Source organism: Pristiophorus japonicus, chromosome 32 (genome assembly GCF_044704955.1).
Source record: "Pristiophorus japonicus isolate sPriJap1 chromosome 32, sPriJap1.hap1, whole genome shotgun sequence".
Classification (NCBI taxonomy): Eukaryota; Metazoa; Chordata; class Chondrichthyes; family Pristiophoridae; genus Pristiophorus; species Pristiophorus japonicus.
In genome coordinates, this window is record NC_092008.1 from 10057680 (window position 1) to 10078907 (window position 21228).

A 21228-nucleotide genomic window follows, 5' to 3' on the forward strand; every position below is an offset into this window, starting at 1 on the left:
GACGGGGGGGGAGGGGGAGACGTCGGGGGAGGGGGAGACGTCGGGGGAGGGGGATACGGGGGGGAGGGGGGAGACGGGGGGGAGGGGGAGACGTCGGGGGAGGGGGAGACGGGGGGAGAGGGGGATACGTCGGGGGAGGGGGAGACGTCGGGGGAGGGGGAGGACGGGGGGAGAGGGGGATACGGGGGGGAGGGGGAGACGGGGGAGAGGGGGAGACGTCGGGGGAGGGGGAGACGGGGGGGAGGGGGAGACGTCGGGGGAGGGGGAGAGCGGGGGAGGGGGAGACGTCGGGGGAGGGGGAAGAGTCCTTACCTGGTTGTGAATGTAGGAATCGCAGCCATAGCACCAGGCGGACAGGTCGGAGAAGCTGAGGACCACGAGATGATTGTAGTTCATGGCGTGCAGCACCATGTGCTCGTTCACGTATCGGCCACAGTGAACCTGCGGACAAGGCAGAGCGCGAGTCAGCACAGTCCGAATTGCCGGAGCAGCAGGTCGACTCATTGCACTGATCCCTCTCGCTGGTGTCAGGTTTAACAGTGACGGTCGTGGTCCAGAGGGTCTCGCTCTCACCTCCCAGTCACAAGATGCTGAGGGAGTGCCGCACTGTCGGAGGGCAGTACTGAGGGAGTGCCGCACTGTCGGAGGGGCGGTACTGAGGGAGTGCCGCACTGTCGGAGGGGCAGTACTGAGGGAGCCCCGCACTGTCGGAGGGGCAGTACTGAGGGAGCCCCGCACTGTCGGAGGGGCGGTACTGAGGGAGCACCGCACTGTCGGAGGGGCAGTACTGAGGAGCCCCGCACTGTCGGAGGGGCAGTACTGAGGGAGTGCCGCACTGTCGGAGGGGCAGTACTGACGGAGCCCCGCACTGTCGGAGGGGCAGTACTGAGCGAGCCCCGCACTGTCGGAGGGGCAGTACTGAGGGAGCCCCGCACTGTCGGAGGGGCGGTACTGAGGGAGCACCGCACTGTCGGAGGGGCGGTACTGAGGGAGCCCCGCACTGTCGGAGGGGCAGTACTGAGGGAGTGCCGCACTGTCGGAGGGGCAGTACTGACGGAGCCCCGCACTGTCGGAGGGGCAGTACTGAGGGAGCCCCGCACTGTCGGAGGGGCAGTACTGACGGAGCCCCGCACTGTCGGAGGGGCAGTACTGAGGGAGCCCCGCACTGTCGGAGGGGCAGTACTGACGGAGCCCCGCACTGTCGGAGGGGCAGTACTGAGGGAGCGCCGCACTGACGGAGGGGCAGTACTGAGGGAGTGCCGCACTGTCGGAGGGGCAGTACTGAGGGAGCGCCGCACTGTCGGAGGGGCAGTACTGAGGGAGTGCCGCACTGTCGGAGGGGCAGTACTGAGGGAGAACCGCACTGTCGGAGGGGCAGTACTGAGGGAGAACCGCACTGTCGGAGGGGCAGTACTGAGGGAGCGCCGCACTGTCGGAGGGGCGGTACTGAGGGAGAACCGCACTGTCGGAGGGGCAGTACTGAGGGAGCGCCGCACTGTCGGAGGGGCGGTACTGAGGGAGAACCGCACTGTCGGAGGGGCAGTACTGAGGGAGCGCCGCACTGTCGGAGGGGCGGTACTGAGGGAGCGCCGCACTGTCGGAGGGGCAATACTGAGGGAGCGCCGCACTGTCGGAGGGGCAATACTGAGGGAGCGCCGCACTGTCGGAGGGGCAGTACTGAGGGAGCGCCGCACTGTCGGAGGGTCAATACTGAGGGAGCGCCGCACTGTCGGAGGGGCAGTACTGAGGGAGCACCGCACTGTCAGAGGGGCAGTACTGAGGGAGCACCGCACTGTCGGAGGGGCGGTACTGAGGGAGCGGCGCACTGTCGGAGGGGCGGTACTGAGGGAGTGCCTCACTGTCGGAGGGGCAGTACTGAGGGAGCGGCGCACTGTCGGAGGGGCGGTACTGAGGGAGTGCCTCACTGTCGGAGGGGCAGTACTGAGGGAGCGCCGCACTGTCGGAGGGGCGGTACTGAGGGAGTGCCTCACTGTCGGAGGGGCAGTACTGAGGGAGCGCCGCATGTCGGAGGGGCGGTATTGACACACACACACTCACTCACGCACTCAGATACACTCTCCCACACACACACACTCACAGGGACCCAGCAGGAGCACTTGCTGCCCCCTGGACAATAACACCAGCCCGGGTTGATGGCCCTGCGGTGCTGCCCAGGGTCAGTGTTGGGAATATTGGGAGCCGGCCGACAGCGAGGCAGAGAATGCACCGAGCAAACACCTCACCCCTTCGCCCCCATGCCGCCCTGCCACGGGTCGAGGTTACTGCTCCCTGGGCAGACCCCCCCAGTACACGGGCAGTCAGAACCTCAGACGGTCAAACAACACCCACCTGTAATTATATAGCGCCTTTAACCCAGTGAAACTTCCCAAGGCGCCTCACAGGAGTGTTTTCAAACAAAACAAATACATTTTGACCCCGAGCCGCAGAAGGAGATATTCGGGACAGGCGACCAAAAGCTGGGTCAGAGGTCGGTTTTAAGGAGCGTCTTGAAGGAGGAGAGAGAGGCGGAGAGGTTTAGGGAGGGAGTTCCAGAGCTTGGGGCCCAGGCAACAGAAGGCACGGCCACCGATGGTGGAGCGATTATAATCAGAGATGGTCAGGAGGGCAGAATTAGAGGAGTGCAGACATCTCGGGGGGTTGTGGGGCTGGATGAGGTTACAGAGATAGGGAGGGGTGTAGGGGCTGGAGGAGGTTACAGAGAATGGGAGGGGTGTACGGGCTGGAGGAGGTTACAGAGAATGGGAGGGGTGTAGGGGCTGGAGGAGGTTACAGAGATAGGGAGGGGTGCAGGGGCTGGAGGAGGTTACAGAGATAGGGAGGGGTGCAGGGGCTGGAGGAGGTTACAGAGAATGGGAGGGGTGTAGGGGCTGGAGGAGGTTACATAGATAGGGAGGGGTGTAGGGGCTGGAGGAGGTTACAGAGATAGGGAGGGGTGTCGGGGCTGGAGGAGGTTACAGAGATAGGGAGGGGTGTAGGGGCTGGAGGAGGTTACAGAGATAGGGAGGGGTGTAGGGGCTGGAGGAGGTTACAGAGATAGGGAGAGGTGTAGGGGCTGAAGGAGGTTACAGAGATAGGGAGGGGTGTAGGGGCTGGAGGAGGTTACAGAGATAGGGAGTGGTGTAGGGGCTGGAGGAGGTCACAGAGATAGGGAGGGGTGAGGGGGCTGGAGGAGGTTACAGAGATAGGGAGGGGTGTAGGGACTGGAGGAGGTTACAGAGATAGGGAGGGAGGCTGTGGAGGGATTTGAACACGAGGATGAGAATTTTGAAATCGAGGAGTTGCCGGACCAGGACCAGTGTAGGTCAGTGAGCACAGGGGGTGATGGGTGAGTGGGACTCGGTGCGAGTTAGGACACGGGGTCAGTGAGCACAGGGGGTGATGGGTGAGTGGGACTCGGTGTGAGTTAGGACACGGGGCAGTGAGTACAGTGGGTGATGGGTGAGCGGGACTCGGTGCGAGTTAGGACACGGGGCAGTGAGCACAGAGGGTGATGGGTGAGTGGGACTCGTTGCGAGTTAGGACACGGGGCAGTGAGCACAGGGGGTGATGGGTGAGTGGGACTCGTTGCGAGTTAGGACACGGGTCAGTGAGCACAGGGGGTGATGGGTGAGTGGGACTGGATGCGAGTTAGGACACAGGGCAGTGAGCACAGGGGGTGATGGGTGAGTGGGACTCGGTGCGAGTTAGGACACGGGGCAGTGAGCACAGGGGGTGATGGGTGAGCGGGACTCGGTGCGAGTTAGGACACGGGGCAGTGAGCACAGGGGGTGATGGGTGAGTGGGACTCGGTGCGAGTTAGGACACGGGGCAGTGAGCACAGGGGGTGATAGGTGAGCGGGACTCGGTGCGAGTTAGGACACGGGGCAGTGAGCACAGGGGGTGATGGGTGAGGAAGTTGGGGTTGATAAGACTGGATCGACTGTGCCTGTATTCACTGGAATTTAGAAGGATGAGAGGGGATCTCATAGAAACATATAAAATTCTGACGGGACTGGACAGGTTAGATGCAGGAAGAATGTTCCTGATGTTGGGGAAGTCCAGAACCAGGGCTCACAGTCTAAGGATAAGGGGTAAGCCATTTAGGACCGAGATGAGGAGGAACTTCTTCACTCAGAGAATTGTGAACCTGTGGAATTCCCTGCCGCAGAAAGTTGTTGATGCCAGTTCGTTAGATATATTCAAGAGGGAGTTAGATATGGCCCTTACGGCTAAAGGGATCAAGGGGTATGGAGAGAAAGCAGGAATGGGGTACTGAGGGAATGATCAGCCATGATTATATTGAATGGCGGAGCAGGCTCGAGGGGCCGAATGGCCTACTCCTGCACCTATTTCTTGCGTTCAAGCCCTTCACTGCCAAGTGTGATTTCCAGCTGTGGAGATGGACCAGTGACTTCCCGTCGTGATCGCTGCAAGTGAAGGTGTGAAGGTGTTAAGCTGACCACTGGATAATGCTGGAGGCATTTTCCCGCTCCTCTCCTTCCAGCAAGAACTAGCCGCCCGTGACCAGCATCTGCGAGCAGAGAAGGTCCGGGGGGGAGATTGGCCAGAATGGTCCCGGGGATGAGGGCCTTCAGTGACGGGGAGAGACTGGAGAAGCCGGGGTTGTTCTCCTCGGAGCAGAGAAGGTTGAGGGGAGATTTAATCGAGGTGTTCACAATGACGAGGGGTTTTTGATCGAGTGGATCGGGAGAAGCTGTTCCCCGGGGGGGCAGGAGGGGTGGGTAACCAGAGGGACACAGATTGACGATAATCGGCGATGGAACCAGAGGGGGAGATGGGGGAAGAATGTGTTTACGCAGCGAGTTGTTGTGATCGGGAACGCGCTGCCTGAAAGCTCGGTCGGAGCAGATTCAATCGTGACTTTCAAACCGGGAATTGGATAAATACTGGGAGGGGAAATGTGCCGGGGCTGTGGGGAAAGGGCAGGGGGGGGGAGTGTGGGACTGATTGGGTCGCTGTTTTACAGACCAGCCACAGGCTCGATCGGCTGAACGGTCTCCTCCTGTGCGGTAACATGCTTTGCCCTTGGTCCCTTGACTTGCGCGAGGCGACTACAAGGTACATCAGACAGTTCCCACCAACCTGGAAGCAGGTGAGGCAGAGCCAGTTCTCTGTCACACTGCCACATTCCTCACAGGGTAGGTCCAAGTCCAGATCATAGTCGGCTGCTGGTCGCACCATCTCCAGGTGTGGGCACCACAGCAGAGGGGCCACGGCGTACACTGTGCCCTGCGAAGGCAAAACAGTGCTGTAATTCCCAATCACCGTACGGCACAGTCTACAGTGATGGGTGTGGGCTATATCAGTGTTACAGTGATGGGTGTGGGGTATATCAGTGTTACAGTGAGAGGTGTGGGCTATATCAGTGTTACAGTGAGAGGTGTGGGGTATATCAGTGTTACAGTGAGGCATGTGGGGTATATCAGTGTTACAGTGAGGGGTGTGGGCTATATCAGTGTTACAGTGAGGGGTGTGGGCTATATCAGTGTTACAGTGAGGGGTGTGGGGTATATCAGTGTTACAGTGAGAGGTGTGGGGTATATCAGTGTTATAGTGAGGGGTGTGGGGTATATCAGTGTTACAATGAGGGGTGTGGGATATATCAGTGTTACAGTGAGGGGTATGGGGTATATCAGTGTTACAGTGAGGGGTGTGAGCTATATCAGTGTTACAGTGAGGGGTGTGGGATATATCAGTGTTACAGTGAGGGGTGTGGGGTATATCAGTGTTACAGTGAGGGGTGTGGGGTATATCAGTGTTACAGTGAGAGGTGTGGGCTATATCAGTGTTACAGTGAGGGGTGTGGGGTATATCAGTGTTACAGTGAGAGGTGTGGGGTATATCAGTGTTACAGTGAGAGGTGTGGGGTATATCAGTGTTACAGTGAGGGGTGTGGGGTATATCAGTGTTACACTGAGAGGTGTGGGCTATATCAGTGTTACAGTGATGGGTGTGGGGTATATCAGTGTTACAGTGAGGGGTGTGGGATATATCAGTGTTACAGTGAGAGGTGTGGGGTATATCAGTGTTACAGTGAGAGGTGTGGAGTATATCAGTGTTACAGTGAGGGGTGTAGAGTATATCAGTGTTACAGTGAGAGGTGTGGAGTATATCAGTGTTACAGTGAGGGGTGTAGAGTATATCAGTGTCACAGTGAGGGGTGTGGGGTATATCAGTGTTACAGTGAGGGGTGTGGGTTATATCAGTGTCACAGTGAGGGGTGTGGAGTATATCAGTGTTACAGTGAGGGGTGTGGGGTATATCAGTGTTACAGTGAGGGGTGTGGGGTATATCAATGCTCCAGTGAGGGGTGTGGGGTATATCAGTGTTACAGTGAGGGGTGTGGGGTATATCAGTGTTACAGTGAGGGGTGTGGGGTATATCAGTGTTGCAGTGAGGGGTGTGGGGTATATCAGTGTTACAGTGAGGGGTGTGGGGTATATCAGTGTTGCAGTGAGGGGTGTAGGGTATATCAGTGTTACAGTGAGTGTGTTACAGTGAGGGGTGTGGGGTATATCAGTGTGTTACAGTGAGGGATGTGGGGTATATCAGTGTGTTACAGTGAGGGGTGTGGGGTATATCAGTGTTACAGTGAGGGGTGTGGGGCATATCAGTGTTGCAGTGAGGGGTGTGGGGTATATCAGTGTTACAGTGAGGGGTGTGGGGTATATCAGTGTTACAGTGAGGGGTGTGGGGTATATCAGTGTTACAGTGAGGGGTGTGGGGTATATCAGTGTTGCAGTGAGGGGTGTAGGGTATATCAGTGTTACAGTGAGTGTGTTACAGTGAGGGGTGTGGGGTATATCAGTGTGTTACAGTGAGGGATGTGGGGTATATCAGTGTTACAGTGAGGGGTGTGGGGTATATCAGTGTTACAGTGAGGGGTGTGGGATATATCAGTGTTACAGTGAGAGGTGTGGGGTATATCAGTGTTACAGTGAGAGGTGTGGAGTATATCAGTGTTACAGTGAGGGGTGTAGAGTATATCAGTGTTACAGTGAGGGGTGTGGGGTATATCAGTGTTACAGTGAGGGGTATATCAGTGTTACAGTGAGGTGTGTGGGGTATATCAGTGTGTTACAGTGAGGGGTGTGGGGTATATCAGTGTCACAGTGATGGGTGTGGGGTATATCAGTGTTACAGTGAGGGATGTGGGGTATATCAGTGTTACAGTGAGGGGTGTGGGGTATATCAGTGTTACAGTGAGGGGTGTGGGGTATATCAGTGTTACAGTGAGGGGTGTGGGGTATATCAGTTTTACAGTGAGGGGTGTGGGGTATATCAGTGTTACAGTGAGGGGTGTGGGGTATATCAGTGTGTTACAGTGAGGGGTGTGGTGTATATCAGTGTTGCAGTGAGGGATGTGGAGTATATTAGTGTTACAGTGAGGGGTGTGGGGTATATCAGTGTTACAGTGAGGGATGTGGGGTATATCAGTGTTGCAGTGAGGGATGTGGAGTATATTAGTGTTACAGTGAGGGGTGTGGGTTATATCAGTGTTACAGCGAGTGATGTGGGGTATATCAGTGTTACAGTGAGGGGTGTGGAGTATATCAGTGTTACAGTGAGGGGTGTGGGGTATATCAGTGTTACAGTGAGGGGTGTGGGGTATATCAGTGTTGCAGTGAGGGATGTGGAGTATATTAGTGTTACAGTGAGGGGTGTGGGGTATATCAGTGTTACAGTGAGGGATGTGGGGTATATCAGTGTTACAGTGAGGGGTGTGGAGTATATCAGTGTTACAGTGAGGGGTGTGGGGTATATCAGTGTTACAGTGAGGGGTGTGGAGTATATCAGTGTTACAGTGAGGGGTGTGGGGTATATCAGTGTTACAGTGAGGGGTGTGGGGTATATCAGTGTTACAGTGAGGGGTGTGGGGTATATCAGTGTTACAGTGAGGGGTGTGGGGTATATCAGTGTTACAGTGAGGGGTGTGGGGTATATCAGTGTTACAGTGAGGGGTGTGGGGTATATCAGTGTTACAGTGAGGGGTGTGGGGTATATCAGTGTGTTACAGTGAGGGGTGTGGGGTATATCAGTGTTGCAGTGAGGGGTGTGGGGTATATCAGTGTTACAGTGAGTGTGTTACAGTGAGGGGTGTGGGGTATATCAGTGTTACAGTGAGGGGTGTGGGGTATATCAGTGTCACAGTGAGGGGTGTGGGGTATATCAGTGTTACAGTGAGGGGTGTGGGGTATATCAGTGTTGCAGTGAGGGGTGTGGGGTATATCAGTGTTACAGTGAGGGGTGTGGGGTATATCAGTGTTGCAGTGAGGGGTGTAGGGTATATCAGTGTTGCAGTGAGTGTGTTACAGTGAGGGGTGTGGGGTATATCAGTGTGTTACAGTGAGGGATGTGGGGTATATCAGTGTGTTACAGTGAGGGGTGTGGGGTATATCAGTGTTACAGTGAGGGGTGTGGGGTATATCAGTGTTACAGTGAGGGGTGTGGGGTATATCAGTGTTACAATGAGGGGTGTGGGGTATATCAATGTTACAGTGAGGGGTGTGGGGCATATCAGTGTTGCAGTGAGGGGTGTGGGGTATATCAGTGTTACAGTGAGTGTGTTACAGTGAGGGGTGTGGGGTATATCAGTGTTACAGTGAGGGGTGTGGGGTATATCAGTGTTACAGTGAGGGGTGTGGGATATATCAGTGTTACAGTGAGGGGAGTGGGGTATATCAGTGTTACAGTGAGGGGTGTGGGGCATATCAGTGTTGCAGTGAGGGGTGTGGGGTATATCAGTGTTACAGTGAGTGTGTTACAGTGAGGGGTGTGGGTTATATCAGTGTTACAGTGAGGGGAGTGGGGTATATCAGTGTTACAGTGAGGGGTGTGGGGTATATCAGTGTTACAGTGAGTGTGTTACAGTGAGGGGTGTGAGGTATATCAGTGTTACAGTGAGGAGTGTGGGGTATATCAGTGTTACAGTGAGGGGTGTGGGGTATATCAGTGTTACAGTGAGGGGTGTGGGGTATATCAGTGTTACAGTGAGGGGTGTGGGATATATCAGTGTTACAGTGAGGGGAGTGGGGTATATCAGTGTTACAGTGAGGAGTGTGGGGTATATCAGTGTTACAGTGAGGGGTGTGGGGTATATCAGTGTTACAGTGAGGGGAGTGGGGTATATCAGTGTTACAGTGAGGGGAGTGGGGTATATCAGTGTTACAGTGAGGGGTGTGGGGTATATCAGTGTTACAGTGAGGGGTGTGGGATATATCAGTGTTACAGTGAGGGGAGTGGGGTATATCAGTGTTACAGTGAGGAGTGTGGGGTATATCAGTGTTACAGTGAGGGGTGTGGGGTATATCAGTGTTACAGTGAGGAGTGTGGGGTATATCAGTGTTACAGTGAGGGGTGTGGGGTATATCAGTGTTACAGTGAGGAGTGTGGGGTATATCAGTGTTACAGTGAGGGGTGTGGGGTATATCAGTGTTACAGTGAGGAGTGTGGGGTATATCAGTGTTACAGTGAGGGGAGTGGGGTATATCAGTGTTACAGTGAGGGGTGTGGGGTATATCAGTGTTACAGTGAGGGGTGTGGGATATATCAGTGTTACAGTGAGGGGAGTGGGGTATATCAGTGTTACAGTGAGGAGTGTGGGGTATATCAGTGTTACAGTGAGGGGTGTGGGGTATATACATGAGAGGGTACAGTCGGGTGAAATGCTCTGTAAATTGCTGCAACATCGACATCTAGTGGATGACGGCCGCGATTGCCCTGTTCCAAGTGTAAGGAAGCAGCGTCCTTTCCCGGGCCCCCTCCACCCCCTGCCCCCAGCCCCCTCCACCCCCTGCCCCCAGCCCCACCCTCACCCCCTCACCCCCCACGCACCCACTGTACCCCACACCATGAGGCCTTGCTATGCAAAACCCCTGTGGCCCATTCTTCAACAACAGGCGTAGGCAACAAGGATCGGCGGCCATTCCAACGTGTGTGTCATCGCGGCTATTCCTCCGTGTGGGGCATCGCGGTTATGCCTCTGTGTGGGTTATTGCAGCTATTCCTCCGCGTGGGGCATCGCGGCTTTTCCACTGTGTGGGGCATCGCGGCTATTCCTCCACGTGGGCCGTCGCGGCTATTCCTCCGCGTGGGGCATCGCAGCAATTCCGCCGCGTCGGGGCAGCGCAGCTATTCCGCCGCGTCGAGCATCGCAGCTATTCCGCCGCGCCGGGCATCGCAGCTATTTTCCCGCGCGGGGCATCACGGCCGGTCCCAAATTCTCACGGGGCAGCGACCAGCCTGGCTGACTGACACTCCCGGCCCCGAGTGGGGACGATGTCTAATACATTGGCTCCCCCCCTTCCCCTTCCCCCCCCCCCCACAACAGCCCTCACCCTGAAGGGTGTGGGACTCACCGGTTCGTCGGCAGGGAGCATCAGGTCAGGCAGTGGGACGTCGGGCTCTGCACACCGCGATCGGTGGCAAGCACTGCCCACATTGCGGAGGTCATCGTCGCTGTCAGTCTGCAGCCTCGAGGTGCTGGAGGGCGAGTGAGACACATCGCTGCTGCTGCCTCTGCGTAGGATATCCTCCTGTCGCCAAGCGGGAAAGGGAGAGCGGTTAATTCGCCTGGCCTGTCGAACGCAGCGCGGTCTCATCGCTGCCGTGTTTCAAAGATCGCACTCTCAGTCCTACAGCACCTCCCAGCCCCTCAGAACGCCCGGAAGACCCCTCACACCCATTGAAGGGCTTGTGTTGAAGTGTAGTCAGGTCACTGTCTGAACCCGAACCAGACTCTTCGCAAACTCGGTGTTATGTTTGACCCAGAAATGAGCTGCCGGCCACATATCCCCAGCATCACTAAAACCGCCTGTTTCCCCCTCCGTAACATCGCCCGTCGCCCGGCCCCTGCCTCAGCTCATCCGCTGCTGAAGCCCTCATCCCTGCCTTTGCTAGTTCAGTTCAGAGAAGGTTCACTCGGTTGATTCCGGAGATGAGGAGGTTGACTTATGAGGAAAGGTTGAGGAGGTTGGGCCTCTACTCATTGGAATTCAGAAGAATGAGAGGTGATCTTATCGAAACGTATAAGATTATGAGGGGGCTTGACAAGGTGGATGCAGAGAGGATGTTTCCACTGATGGGGGAAGACTAGAACTAGGGGGCATGGTCTTAGAATAAGGGGCCGCCCATTTAAAACTGAGATGAGGAGAAATTTCTTCTCTCAGAGGGTTGTAAATCTGTGGAATTCGCTGCCTCAGAGAGCTGTGGAAGCCGGGACATTGAATATATTTAAGACAGAGATAGACAGTACCCTTAACCAATAAGTGGAGTGGAGTGGAGCTGAGTCCATGATCGGATCAGCCATGATCGTATTGAATGGCGGAGCAGGCTCGAGGGGCCGAATGGCCGACTCCTGCTCCTATTTCTTATGTTACCTCCAGACTTGACTATTCCAACGCACTCCTGTCTGGTGCACAGGGCTAAGGACCGAGAGCTGGAAAGTGGGATTAGGCTGGGTAGCTCTTGGCCGGCCGGAGCGGACACGATGGGCCGAAATGGCCTCCTTCTGTGCTGTAAATTTCTCTGATTCTATCCCATCTTTCCTCATAGCCAAAATTCTCCAGTACCGGCAACATAGAAACATAGAAAATAGGTGCAGGAGTAGGCCTTTCAGCCCTTCGAGCCTGCACCATCATTCAATATGATCATGGCTGATCATGCAACTTCAGTACCCCATTCCTGCTTTCTCTCCATACCCCTTGATCCCTTTAGCCGTAAGGGCCACATCTAACTCTCTTTTGAATATATCTAAAAACTTACCCCAACAACTCTCTGTGGTAGAGAATTCCACAGGTTCACAATTCTCTGAGTGAAGAAGTTTCTCCTCATCTCGGTCCTAAATGGCTTACCCCTTATCCTTAGACTGTGATCCCTGGTTCTGGACTTCCCCAACATCGGGAACATTCTTCCTGCATCTAACCTGTCCAGTCCCATCAGAATGTTATATGTTTCTATGAGATCCCCTCTCATTCTTCTAAATTCGTGGATATAAGCCCAGTCGATCCAGTCTTTCTTCATATGTCAGTCCTGCCATCCCGGGAATCAGTCTGGTGAACCTTCGCTGCACTCCCTCAATAGCAAGAATGTCCTTCCTCAGGAGACCAAAACTGAACACAATACTCAAGGTGTGGCCTCACCAAGGCCCTGTACAACTGCAGTAAGACCTCCCTGCTCCTATACTCAAATCCCCTCGCTATGAAGGCCAACGTACCATTTGCCTTCTTCACCGCCTGCTGTACCTGCATGCCAACCTTCAATGACTGATGAACCATGACACCCAGGTCTCGTTGACCTCCCCTTTTCCTAATCTGTCACCATTCAGATAATATTCTGCCTTCCTGTTTTTGCCACCAACATTTGCCATGCATTTGCCCACTCACCTAACCTATCCAAGTCACCCTCTCTGGTGCAATCACATCCTTCCTGTAACGTGCCGGGTGTTTGAAGGCAGGGCTGTGCAGTATTGCCCGGGAGCGCAACATCTCCCGGTCTGGACAGCCACGCGATACTTAGTTGGCGCGCCCCATGGTGACCCCGGCAAGAGTACGCCTATTTTTCTTGGAACAAGGCACAGGAAGAGGCCACGAACAAGTAAAAACGTTTGGTCTACCTGGGAGAGGGGAGAAGGCCCCAGCCTGAGGCAAGTGGTGACTCATCACTCATTAAAAGCAACCTCTGTGGCCAAGGACTAAACGTGGTTGTGCATACAGACAAAGAGACTGATACTATCTATCCAAGGAGCCCCGGAGAAGATTGGCCACAGTTCACCCCAGAGACTACAAGTCTGCAAAGTAACCAGGACTACTCAAAGGACCCTACGAAATGCACATTTTTGGATAACGGGGCGTTAAGGATAAGGAGTTATCTTTTGCACTGTCAACTCCGTGTGCAAATTAGTAGCCATTGAAACTCATCACCACAGCCAGTTAACCAAATCACCACAGCATTAATTCAGATGCATTAATTGGACCCCGGCCCAGCGGGAACCTTATTCATAGTATGGATATAAATACACGGACACAGAAACGCAAGGACGATGAACAAAATCGAAGGAGGACAAATAGAGAGACAGAAGGACAGGAACGGGAACATCATCAGAGGCGGTCCCTCGAAGTGAGGGTGACTTGCTTCCACGCCAAAAAGGGATGAGTTCACAGATGTTCCAATGAAGGGCCTAATATTCCGGATCCCGAACTACATCCTGAAGGGTGGAAGATGCCTGTGGGTGGATTTTTTTAACGTGGGGTGACCGTTGCACACCAGCCACCACACAGGGCTTGACAGAGCGAGGTCTGGGTCCAGGGGCAAGGGTCAACCAGGACGACTGGAGACCAGCTCTGCTGCACGGACCCAGTGCGCCCACATATCGCACACAGTGTGGGCTGGGCCCGTGCTGCCCCCTGGGCCCTCGGCTCTCCTGGGCCCCGATCACGTCCCTCCACAGTCTCTCGCCGCTCCTTTGCCCTAACCTCGCCGCTCCTGCTGTACCTGCCCGCGCTCCAATCACCGAGCTGGGCCTCGATGACGTCACACTTCGCTGCCGCCGCCCTCCTGCACCAGCTCGCGCTGTACCTTGCCGCGGTACGCCTTCACGTTGCTCCCGAGGCCGCTCGCCGCTCCTTTTGTGGCCCCGACCTGCCGCTGTTGGTCTCCCGCAGGTCGGGGCCATAAAAGGGAGCAGAGAACAGACAGAAGAACCAACCAATCACGGAATCAACGACCACAAACCGACAATAGCTAGGAATGGTGATTGTATGTCCTGAGTCAATTTTTCTCAGAAGTCTAGTCCTGTAGTTTTTTTGTTGCGTAATACAACGGACACTGGGTTAAGCCTAGATTTTGTGCCACATGTTGCCCTTGTCCCCACTATAAGTTCCGAGGTCTATGAACGAGAGTAGAGTGAACAAAATAAACGCCTTGCACCTTGCCAGAGAAAGCTACCGTGTATCATCACAGTCAGTCCCTCGGGATCGAGGAAGACTTGCTTCCACTCTTAACACGAGGCCTCACGTGGCTGAACAGTCCAATACGGGAACCACAGTCCCTGTCACAGGTGGGACAGACAGTGGTTGAGGGAAGGGGAGGGTGGGACAGGTTTGCCGCACGCTCCTTCCGCTGCCTGCGCTTGGTTTCTGCACGCTCTCGGCGACGAGACTCGAGGTGCTCAGCGCCCCTCCCGGATGCACTTCCTCCACTTAGGGCGGACTGGTCTTTGGGCCCAGGGACTCCCAGGTGTCGGTGGGGATGTCGCACTTTATCAGGGAGGCTTTGAGGGTGGTCCCTTGTAACGTTCCCTCTGCCCACCTTTGGCTCGTTTGCCCGTGAAGGAGTTCCGAGTGGAGCGCTCGCTTTGGGAGTCCCGTGTCTGGGGGGGGACATGCGGACAATGTGGGCCCTGCCCAGCGGAGCTGGTCGAGTGTGGTCAGTGCTTCGATGCTGGGGGATGTTGGGGCCTGGCCGAGGACGCTAACGTTGGTGCGTCTGTCCTCCCGGGGGGATTTGCAGGATCTGGCGGAAACATCGTGGCGTGCAGCGCAGTCCCGGGACGCTAAGTGAAGGAACGATTGTGGAGACGGTAAGTGTCATTGATTTAACTTTGGGGTTTTTTTTTGTTTTGAGATTCACCGTTAGCTAGGGGGCGTGCTTTATCAGGTATGTTTTTCTGTCCCTATTTTTTTTTTTCCAGGGATCTCTCTCAACGGATGCTCTCAAGGTCGTCTCTTTGGCAACAGATTTTCAGTTGCTCAGCCGGCCTGGCGTCCGGAGGGCTGTGGAACGGCTGCAGAAGTTTAGTGCCAGATCCGTGTGGCCTCCTGTATGGCTCAGAGACATGGACCGTGTACAGTAGGCACCTCAAGTCGCTGGAGAAATACCACCAACGCTGTCTCCGCAAGATCCTGCAAGTCCCCCGGGGAGACAGACAAAGGCGGCACGGATGAGGGTTTCAGCAGCAGATGACAGGGGGGGGGGCGGGAGGTTCAGGCAGGGGCTTCAGATACAGAGGCACCTCCTCACTCTGGGAGCCCAGACCACAGCGCAAAGGCCTCGAGATCAGATAACATCACTCAAGCAGCTAAACTGGCTGGTATCCGATCACTCTACGGCCCTAAGCGTTCCGTTACTCATAGAATCAGAGGAGTTTACAGCGTGGGAGGAGGCCATCTCGGCCCATCGTGTCCTCGCGCCGGCCGACCAAGAGCTACCCGGCCTCACCCCACTTTCCCGCTCGGGGTCCGTAGCCCTGTAGGTTACGGCACTTCAAGCTGCACATCCAAATGTGGTGAGGGTTTCTGCCTCTACCGCCCTTTCAGGCTGTGAGTTCCACCCCAGACCTCTGGGTGAAGACATTTCCCCTCAAATCCCCTCTAAAAACCTTCCACCAACCACCTTAAACCTACGCCCCCCTCGTAATTGACCCCATCACCAATGGAAATAGGCCCTTGCTATCCCACCCTGTCCAGGCCCCTTCAAAATCTTATACACCTCAATCAGGTCTCCCCTCAGCCTCCTCTGTTCCAAGGAGAACAACCCCAGCCTATCCAATCTTTCCTCATCGCTACGATTCTCCATTCCAGGCAGCATCCTGGTAAATCTCCTCTGCACCCTCTCCAGTGCCATCACATCCTTCCTATAATACGGCGACAGAACTGCACGCAGTACTCCAGCTGTGGCCTAACCATTGTATTATACAATTTAAGCATAACCTCCCTGCTCTTGTATTCTATGCCTCGGCCAATAAAGGCAAGTATTCCGTGTGCCTTTTTAACCACATTATCCACCTGGCCTGCTACCTTCAGGGATCTGTGGCCTACCGCTTAATGTGTATACCCTTTCCTTATTAGCCCTCCCAAAGTGCATCACCTCACACTTCTCTGAATTAAATTCCATTTGCCACTGCTCTGCCCACCTGACCAGTAGATTGATATCCTCCTGCAGCCCATGACTTTCCTCTTCATTATCAATCACACACCCAATTTTAGTGTCGTCTGCAAACTTCGTAATCATACTCCCTATATTCAAATCTAAATCATTGATACATACCACAAAAAGAAAGGGACCCAGAACTGAGCCCTGCAGAACCCCACTGGAAACATCCTTCCAGTCACAGAAACACCCATCGACCATTACCCTTTGCTTCCTGCCTCTGAGCCCATTTTGGATCCAACTTGCCACTTTCCCCTGGATCCCAGGGGCTTTTACTTTCTTGACCAGTCTGCCATGTGGAACCTTATCAAAAGCCTTCCTAAAGTCCATATACACTACATCATACACACTGCCTTCATTGACTCTCCTGGTTACCGCCTCGAAAAATTCAATCAGGCTAGTCAGACACGATCTTCCCTTAACAAATCCGTGCTGACTGTCCCTGATTAATCCTTGTCTTTCGAAATGTAGATTTAGCCTGTCCTTCAGGAATTTTTTCCAATACTTTTCCCGCCACTGAAGTTAGGCTGGCTAGCCTATAATTACTCGGCCTATCCCTTTCTCCCTTCTTAAACAAGGGTACCTCATTAGCAGTCCTCCAGTCCTCCGGCACCATGCCCAGATCCAAAGAGGACTGGAAAATGATGGTCAAGGCCTCTGCTATTTCCTCTCTTGCTTCGCTCAACAGCCTGGGATGCATTTCATCTGGGCCTGGGGACTTATCCACTTTCAAAGCTGCTAAACCCCTTAATACTTCCTCTCTCACTATGTCTATTTTGTCCAGAATTTCACACTTCTCCTCGATAGCAGTATCTGCATTGCCCCTTTCCTTTGTGAAAACAGATGCAAAGTGTTCATTAAGAACCATACCCACATTTTCCGCCTCCACACTCATGGTCTCTAATAAGCCCTACCCTTTCTTTAGTTATCCTCTTGCTCTTAATATATTTATAGAACATCTTTGGGCTTTCCTTGACTTTACTTGCGAAGAATTTTTCATGCTCTCTCTTAGCATTCCTAATATCCTTTTTAATTTCACCTCTGAACTTTCTATATTCCTCCAGAGGTTCTACGGTATTTAGCCATCGGTATATAACATAAGCTTCCCTTATTTTCTTTATCCTCCCCTGTAAGTCCCTAGACATCCAGGGGGCTCTAGAATTGTTATTCACACCCTTTTTCTTTAAGGGCACATGTTTGGCCTGAGCCCTCTGTATCTCCTCCTTGAATGTCTCCCACTGTTCCGACACTGATTCACCCTCAAGTCGCTGTTTCCAGACCACTGTGGCCAAATCAGTCCTCAACTTAGCAAAGTTAGCTTTTCCCCAATTTGGGACTTTTATTCCAGGTCTATCCTTGTCCTTATCCACAACTACCTTGAATCTTGACTGAAGTATGGTCACTGGCACCCAAGTGCTCTCCCACTAATACCCCCTTCCACCTGCCCAGCTTCATTTCCCCAAAACTAAATCCTGAACCGACCCCCCTCTCAATCTCCAATCTTTCCTCATACCCCAAATTCTCCCGTCCAGGCAACATTCTTGTAAAACTCCTCTGCACCCTCTCCAGTGCGATCACATCCTTCCTGTAATGTGGTGACCAGAACTGCACGCAGTACTCCAGCTGTGGCCTAACCAGTGTTTTATTCAGTTCAAGCATAACCTCCCTGCTCTTGTATTCTATGCCTCGACTAATAAAGGTAAGTATTCCGTGTGCCTTCTTAACCACCTTATCTACCTGGCCTGCTACCTTTAGGGATCTGTGGACCTGCACTCCCAGGTCCCTCTGTTCCTCTACACTTCTCAGTGTCCGACCATTTAATGTGTATTCCCTCGCCTTGATAGACCTCCACAAATGCATCACCTCACACTTTTCCAGATTGAACTCCATTTGCCACTGCTCTGCCCACCTGACCAGTTCATCGATATCTTCCTGCAGTCCACAGCTTTCTTCTTCATTATCAACCACACAGCCGATCTTAGTGTCATCGGCAAACTTCTTAATCATACCCGCAAACTTCTGAAGCACATAAGAACATCAGAAATAGGAGCAGGAGTCGGCCATTCGGCCCCTCGAGCCTGCTCCGCCATTTAATACGATCATGGCTGATCCGATCATGGACTCAGCTCCACTTCCCTGTCCGCTCCCCATAACCCTCCACTCCCTTATCCCTCAAAAATCTGTCTATCTCCGCCTTAAATATATTCAATGGCCCAACCTCCACAGCTCTCTGAGGCAGCGAATTCCACAGATTTACAACCCTCTGAGAGAAGGAATTCCTCCTCATCTCAGTTTTAAATGGGCGGCCCCTTATTCTAAGACCATGCCCCCTAGTTCTAGTCTCCCCCATCAGTGGAAACATCCTCTCTGCATCCACCTTGTCAAGCCCCCTCAGTATCTTATATATTTCAATAAGATCACCTCTCATTCTTCTAAACTCCAATGAGTAGAGGCCCAACCTCCTCAACCTTTCCTCATAAGTCAAACCCCTCATCCCCAGAATCAACTGAGTGAGCCTTCTCTGAACTGTTACTGTTTGCCAATTGGAAAATGACCCATTTATCCCTACTCTCCGTTTTTTTAGTTAGCCAATCCTCTATCCATGCTAATATATTATCCCCAATCCCGTGAGTTCTTATCTTGTGCAGTAACCTTTTATGTGGCACCTTATCGAATGCCTTCTGGAAGTCCAAATACACCACATCCACTGGTTCCCCTTTATCCATCCTGTTCATTACATCCTCAAAGAACTCCAGCAAATTTGTCAAACATGATTTCCCTTTCATAAAACCATGCTGACTCTGCCTGATTTTATTATGCTTTTCCAAATGTCCTGCTACTGCTTCCTTAATAATGGACTCCAGCATTTTCCCAACCACAGATGTTAGGCTAACTGGTCTATAGTTTCCTGCTTTCTGTCTGCCTCCTTTTTTTTTAAAAATAGGGGCGTTACATTTCCAGTTTTCCAATCCGCTGGGACTGCCCCAGAATCCAGGGAATTTTGGTAGATTACAACCAATGTATCCACTATCCCTGCAGCCACTTCTCTTAAGACCCTAGGATGCAAGCCATCAGGTCCAGGAGACGTGTCCACCTTTAGTCCCATTATTTTACCGAGTACTCCTTCGTTAGTGATAGTGATTGTATTAAGTTCCTCCCTCCCTATACCCTTGATTATCCATTATTGGGATGTTTTTAATGTCTTTTACTGTGAAAACTGATAAAAAATATTTCTTCAAAGTCTCTGCCATTTCCCTGTTCACCATTATTAATTCCCCAATCTCAGCCTCTAAGGGACCAATGTTTACTTTAGCTACTCTCTTCCATTTTATATACCTGTAAACATAGAAAATAGGTGCAGGAGCAGGCCATTCGGCCCTTCGAGCCTGCACCACCATTCAATATGATCATGGCTGATCATGCAACTTCAGTACCCCATTCCTGCTTTCTCTCCATACCCCTTGATCCCTTTAGCCGTAAGGGCCACATCTAACTTTCTTTTGAATATATCTAGCGAACTGGCCCCAACAACTTTCTGTGGTAGAGAATTCTACATTTCACAATTCTCTGAGTGAAGAAGTTTCTCCTCATCTCGGTCCTAAATGGCTCACCCCTTTATCCTTAGACTGTGACCCCTGGTTCTGGACTTCCCCAACATCGGGAACATTCTTCCTGCGTCTAACCTGTCCAGTCCTGTCAGAATTTTACATGTTTCTGTGAGATCCCCTTTCATTCTTCTAAATTCCAGTGAATATAAGCCTAGTCGATCCAGTCTTTCTTCGTATGTCAGTCCTGCCATCCCGGGAATCAGTCTGGTGAACCTTCGCTGCACTCCCTCAATAGCAAGAATGTCCTTCCTCAGATTAGGAGACCAAAACTGAACACATAACTCAAGGTGTGGCCTCACCCAGGCCCTGTACAACTGCAGTAAGACCTCCCAGCTCCTACTGTAGAAACTCTTACTATCTGTTTTTATATTTCGTGCTCGTTTACTCTCATACTCTATCTTCACTATCTTTATCATTTTTTTAGTCGTCCTTTGCTGATTTAAAAAAATTTCCCAATCCTCTAGCCTCCCACTAATCTTGGCAGCTTTGTATGCCCTTGTTTTCAATTTGATACCATCCTTTACTTTCTTAGTTAGCCACGGATGGTTATCCCTTCTCTTGCAGTCTTTCTTATTCACTGGAATATATTTTTGTTGAGAGTTATGAAATATCTCTTTAAATATCTGCCACTGTTTATCAACCGTCTAACACTTGAATCTAATTTCCCAGTCCACTTTAAACAACTCTGCCTCCATACCTTTGTTATCACCTTTATTTAAGATCAGTCCTGCTAAACTGTACAGGGTATTGGTGAGGCCACACCTGGAGTACTGCGTACAGTTTTGGTCTCCGTATTTAAGGAGGGATATACTTGCATTGGAGGCAGTTCAGAGAAGGTTCACTCGGTTGATTCTGGAGTTGAGGAAGGGTTGAGGAGGTTGGGCCTCTACTCATTAGAGTTCAGAAGAAGGAGAAGTGATATTGAAACGTATAAGATTATGAGGGGGCTCGACAAGGTGGATGCAGAGAGGATGTTTCCACTGATGGGGGAGACTAGAACTAGGGGGCATGGTCTTAGAATAAGGGGCCGCCCATTTAAAACTGAGATGAGGAGGAATTTCTTCTCTCAGAGGGTTGTAAATCTGTGGAATTCTCTGCCCAGAGAGCTGTGGAGGCCGGGTCAGTTAAGGTGGCGTTAGACAGATTTTTGAGCAATAAGGGAGTAAAGGGTTATGGGGAGCGGGCAGGGAAGTGGAGCTGAGTCTGGGGTCAATATTTACCCCTCAAACAACATCACTAAAAAGGACGATCGGGGTCATTATCACATTGGCGTTTGTGGGAGCTTGCTGTGCACAAATTGGGAGCCACATTACAACAGTCACCACACTCGAAAAGTATTTCATGATCTTACTGAATGGCAGAGCGGGCTCGAGGGGCTGAATGACTGACTCCTGCTCCTGCTCCTATTTCTTATGTTCGTGTGATTAATTAAATGACTTTGTTTGGAGCGTGGGCAGGAGTATCGGCTGGGCCCTGGTACAGCAGAGGAGTGGGAAGGTCGGGGCGGACTTGCGACGAGTGATCGGGGCGGAGGAGCGGCGAGAGATCGGGGGCGGAGGAGTGGGAAGGTCGGGGCGGACTTGCGACGAGAGATCGGGGCGGAGGAGCGGCGAGAGATCGGGGCGGAGGAGCGGCGAGGGATCGGGGCGGAGGAGCGGCGAGAGATCGGGGC

At 52.8% G+C, this 21228-nt stretch overlaps 1 protein-coding gene across 1 annotated transcript in view; it reads right to left on the reverse strand.

Moving 5' to 3' along the window:
* hdac6 (histone deacetylase 6) overlaps positions 1-21228 on the reverse strand; it is a 58966-nt gene that overhangs the window by 3711 nt on the left and 34027 nt on the right. The window contains exons 11-13 of the mRNA XM_070868999.1: positions 10380-10556; positions 5104-5250; positions 313-441 (exon numbers count right to left, since the gene is read on the reverse strand). Coding sequence (XP_070725100.1) covers positions 313-441; positions 5104-5250; positions 10380-10556 — 453 coding nt within the window. The remainder of the gene's footprint in view (positions 1-312; positions 442-5103; positions 5251-10379; positions 10557-21228) is intronic.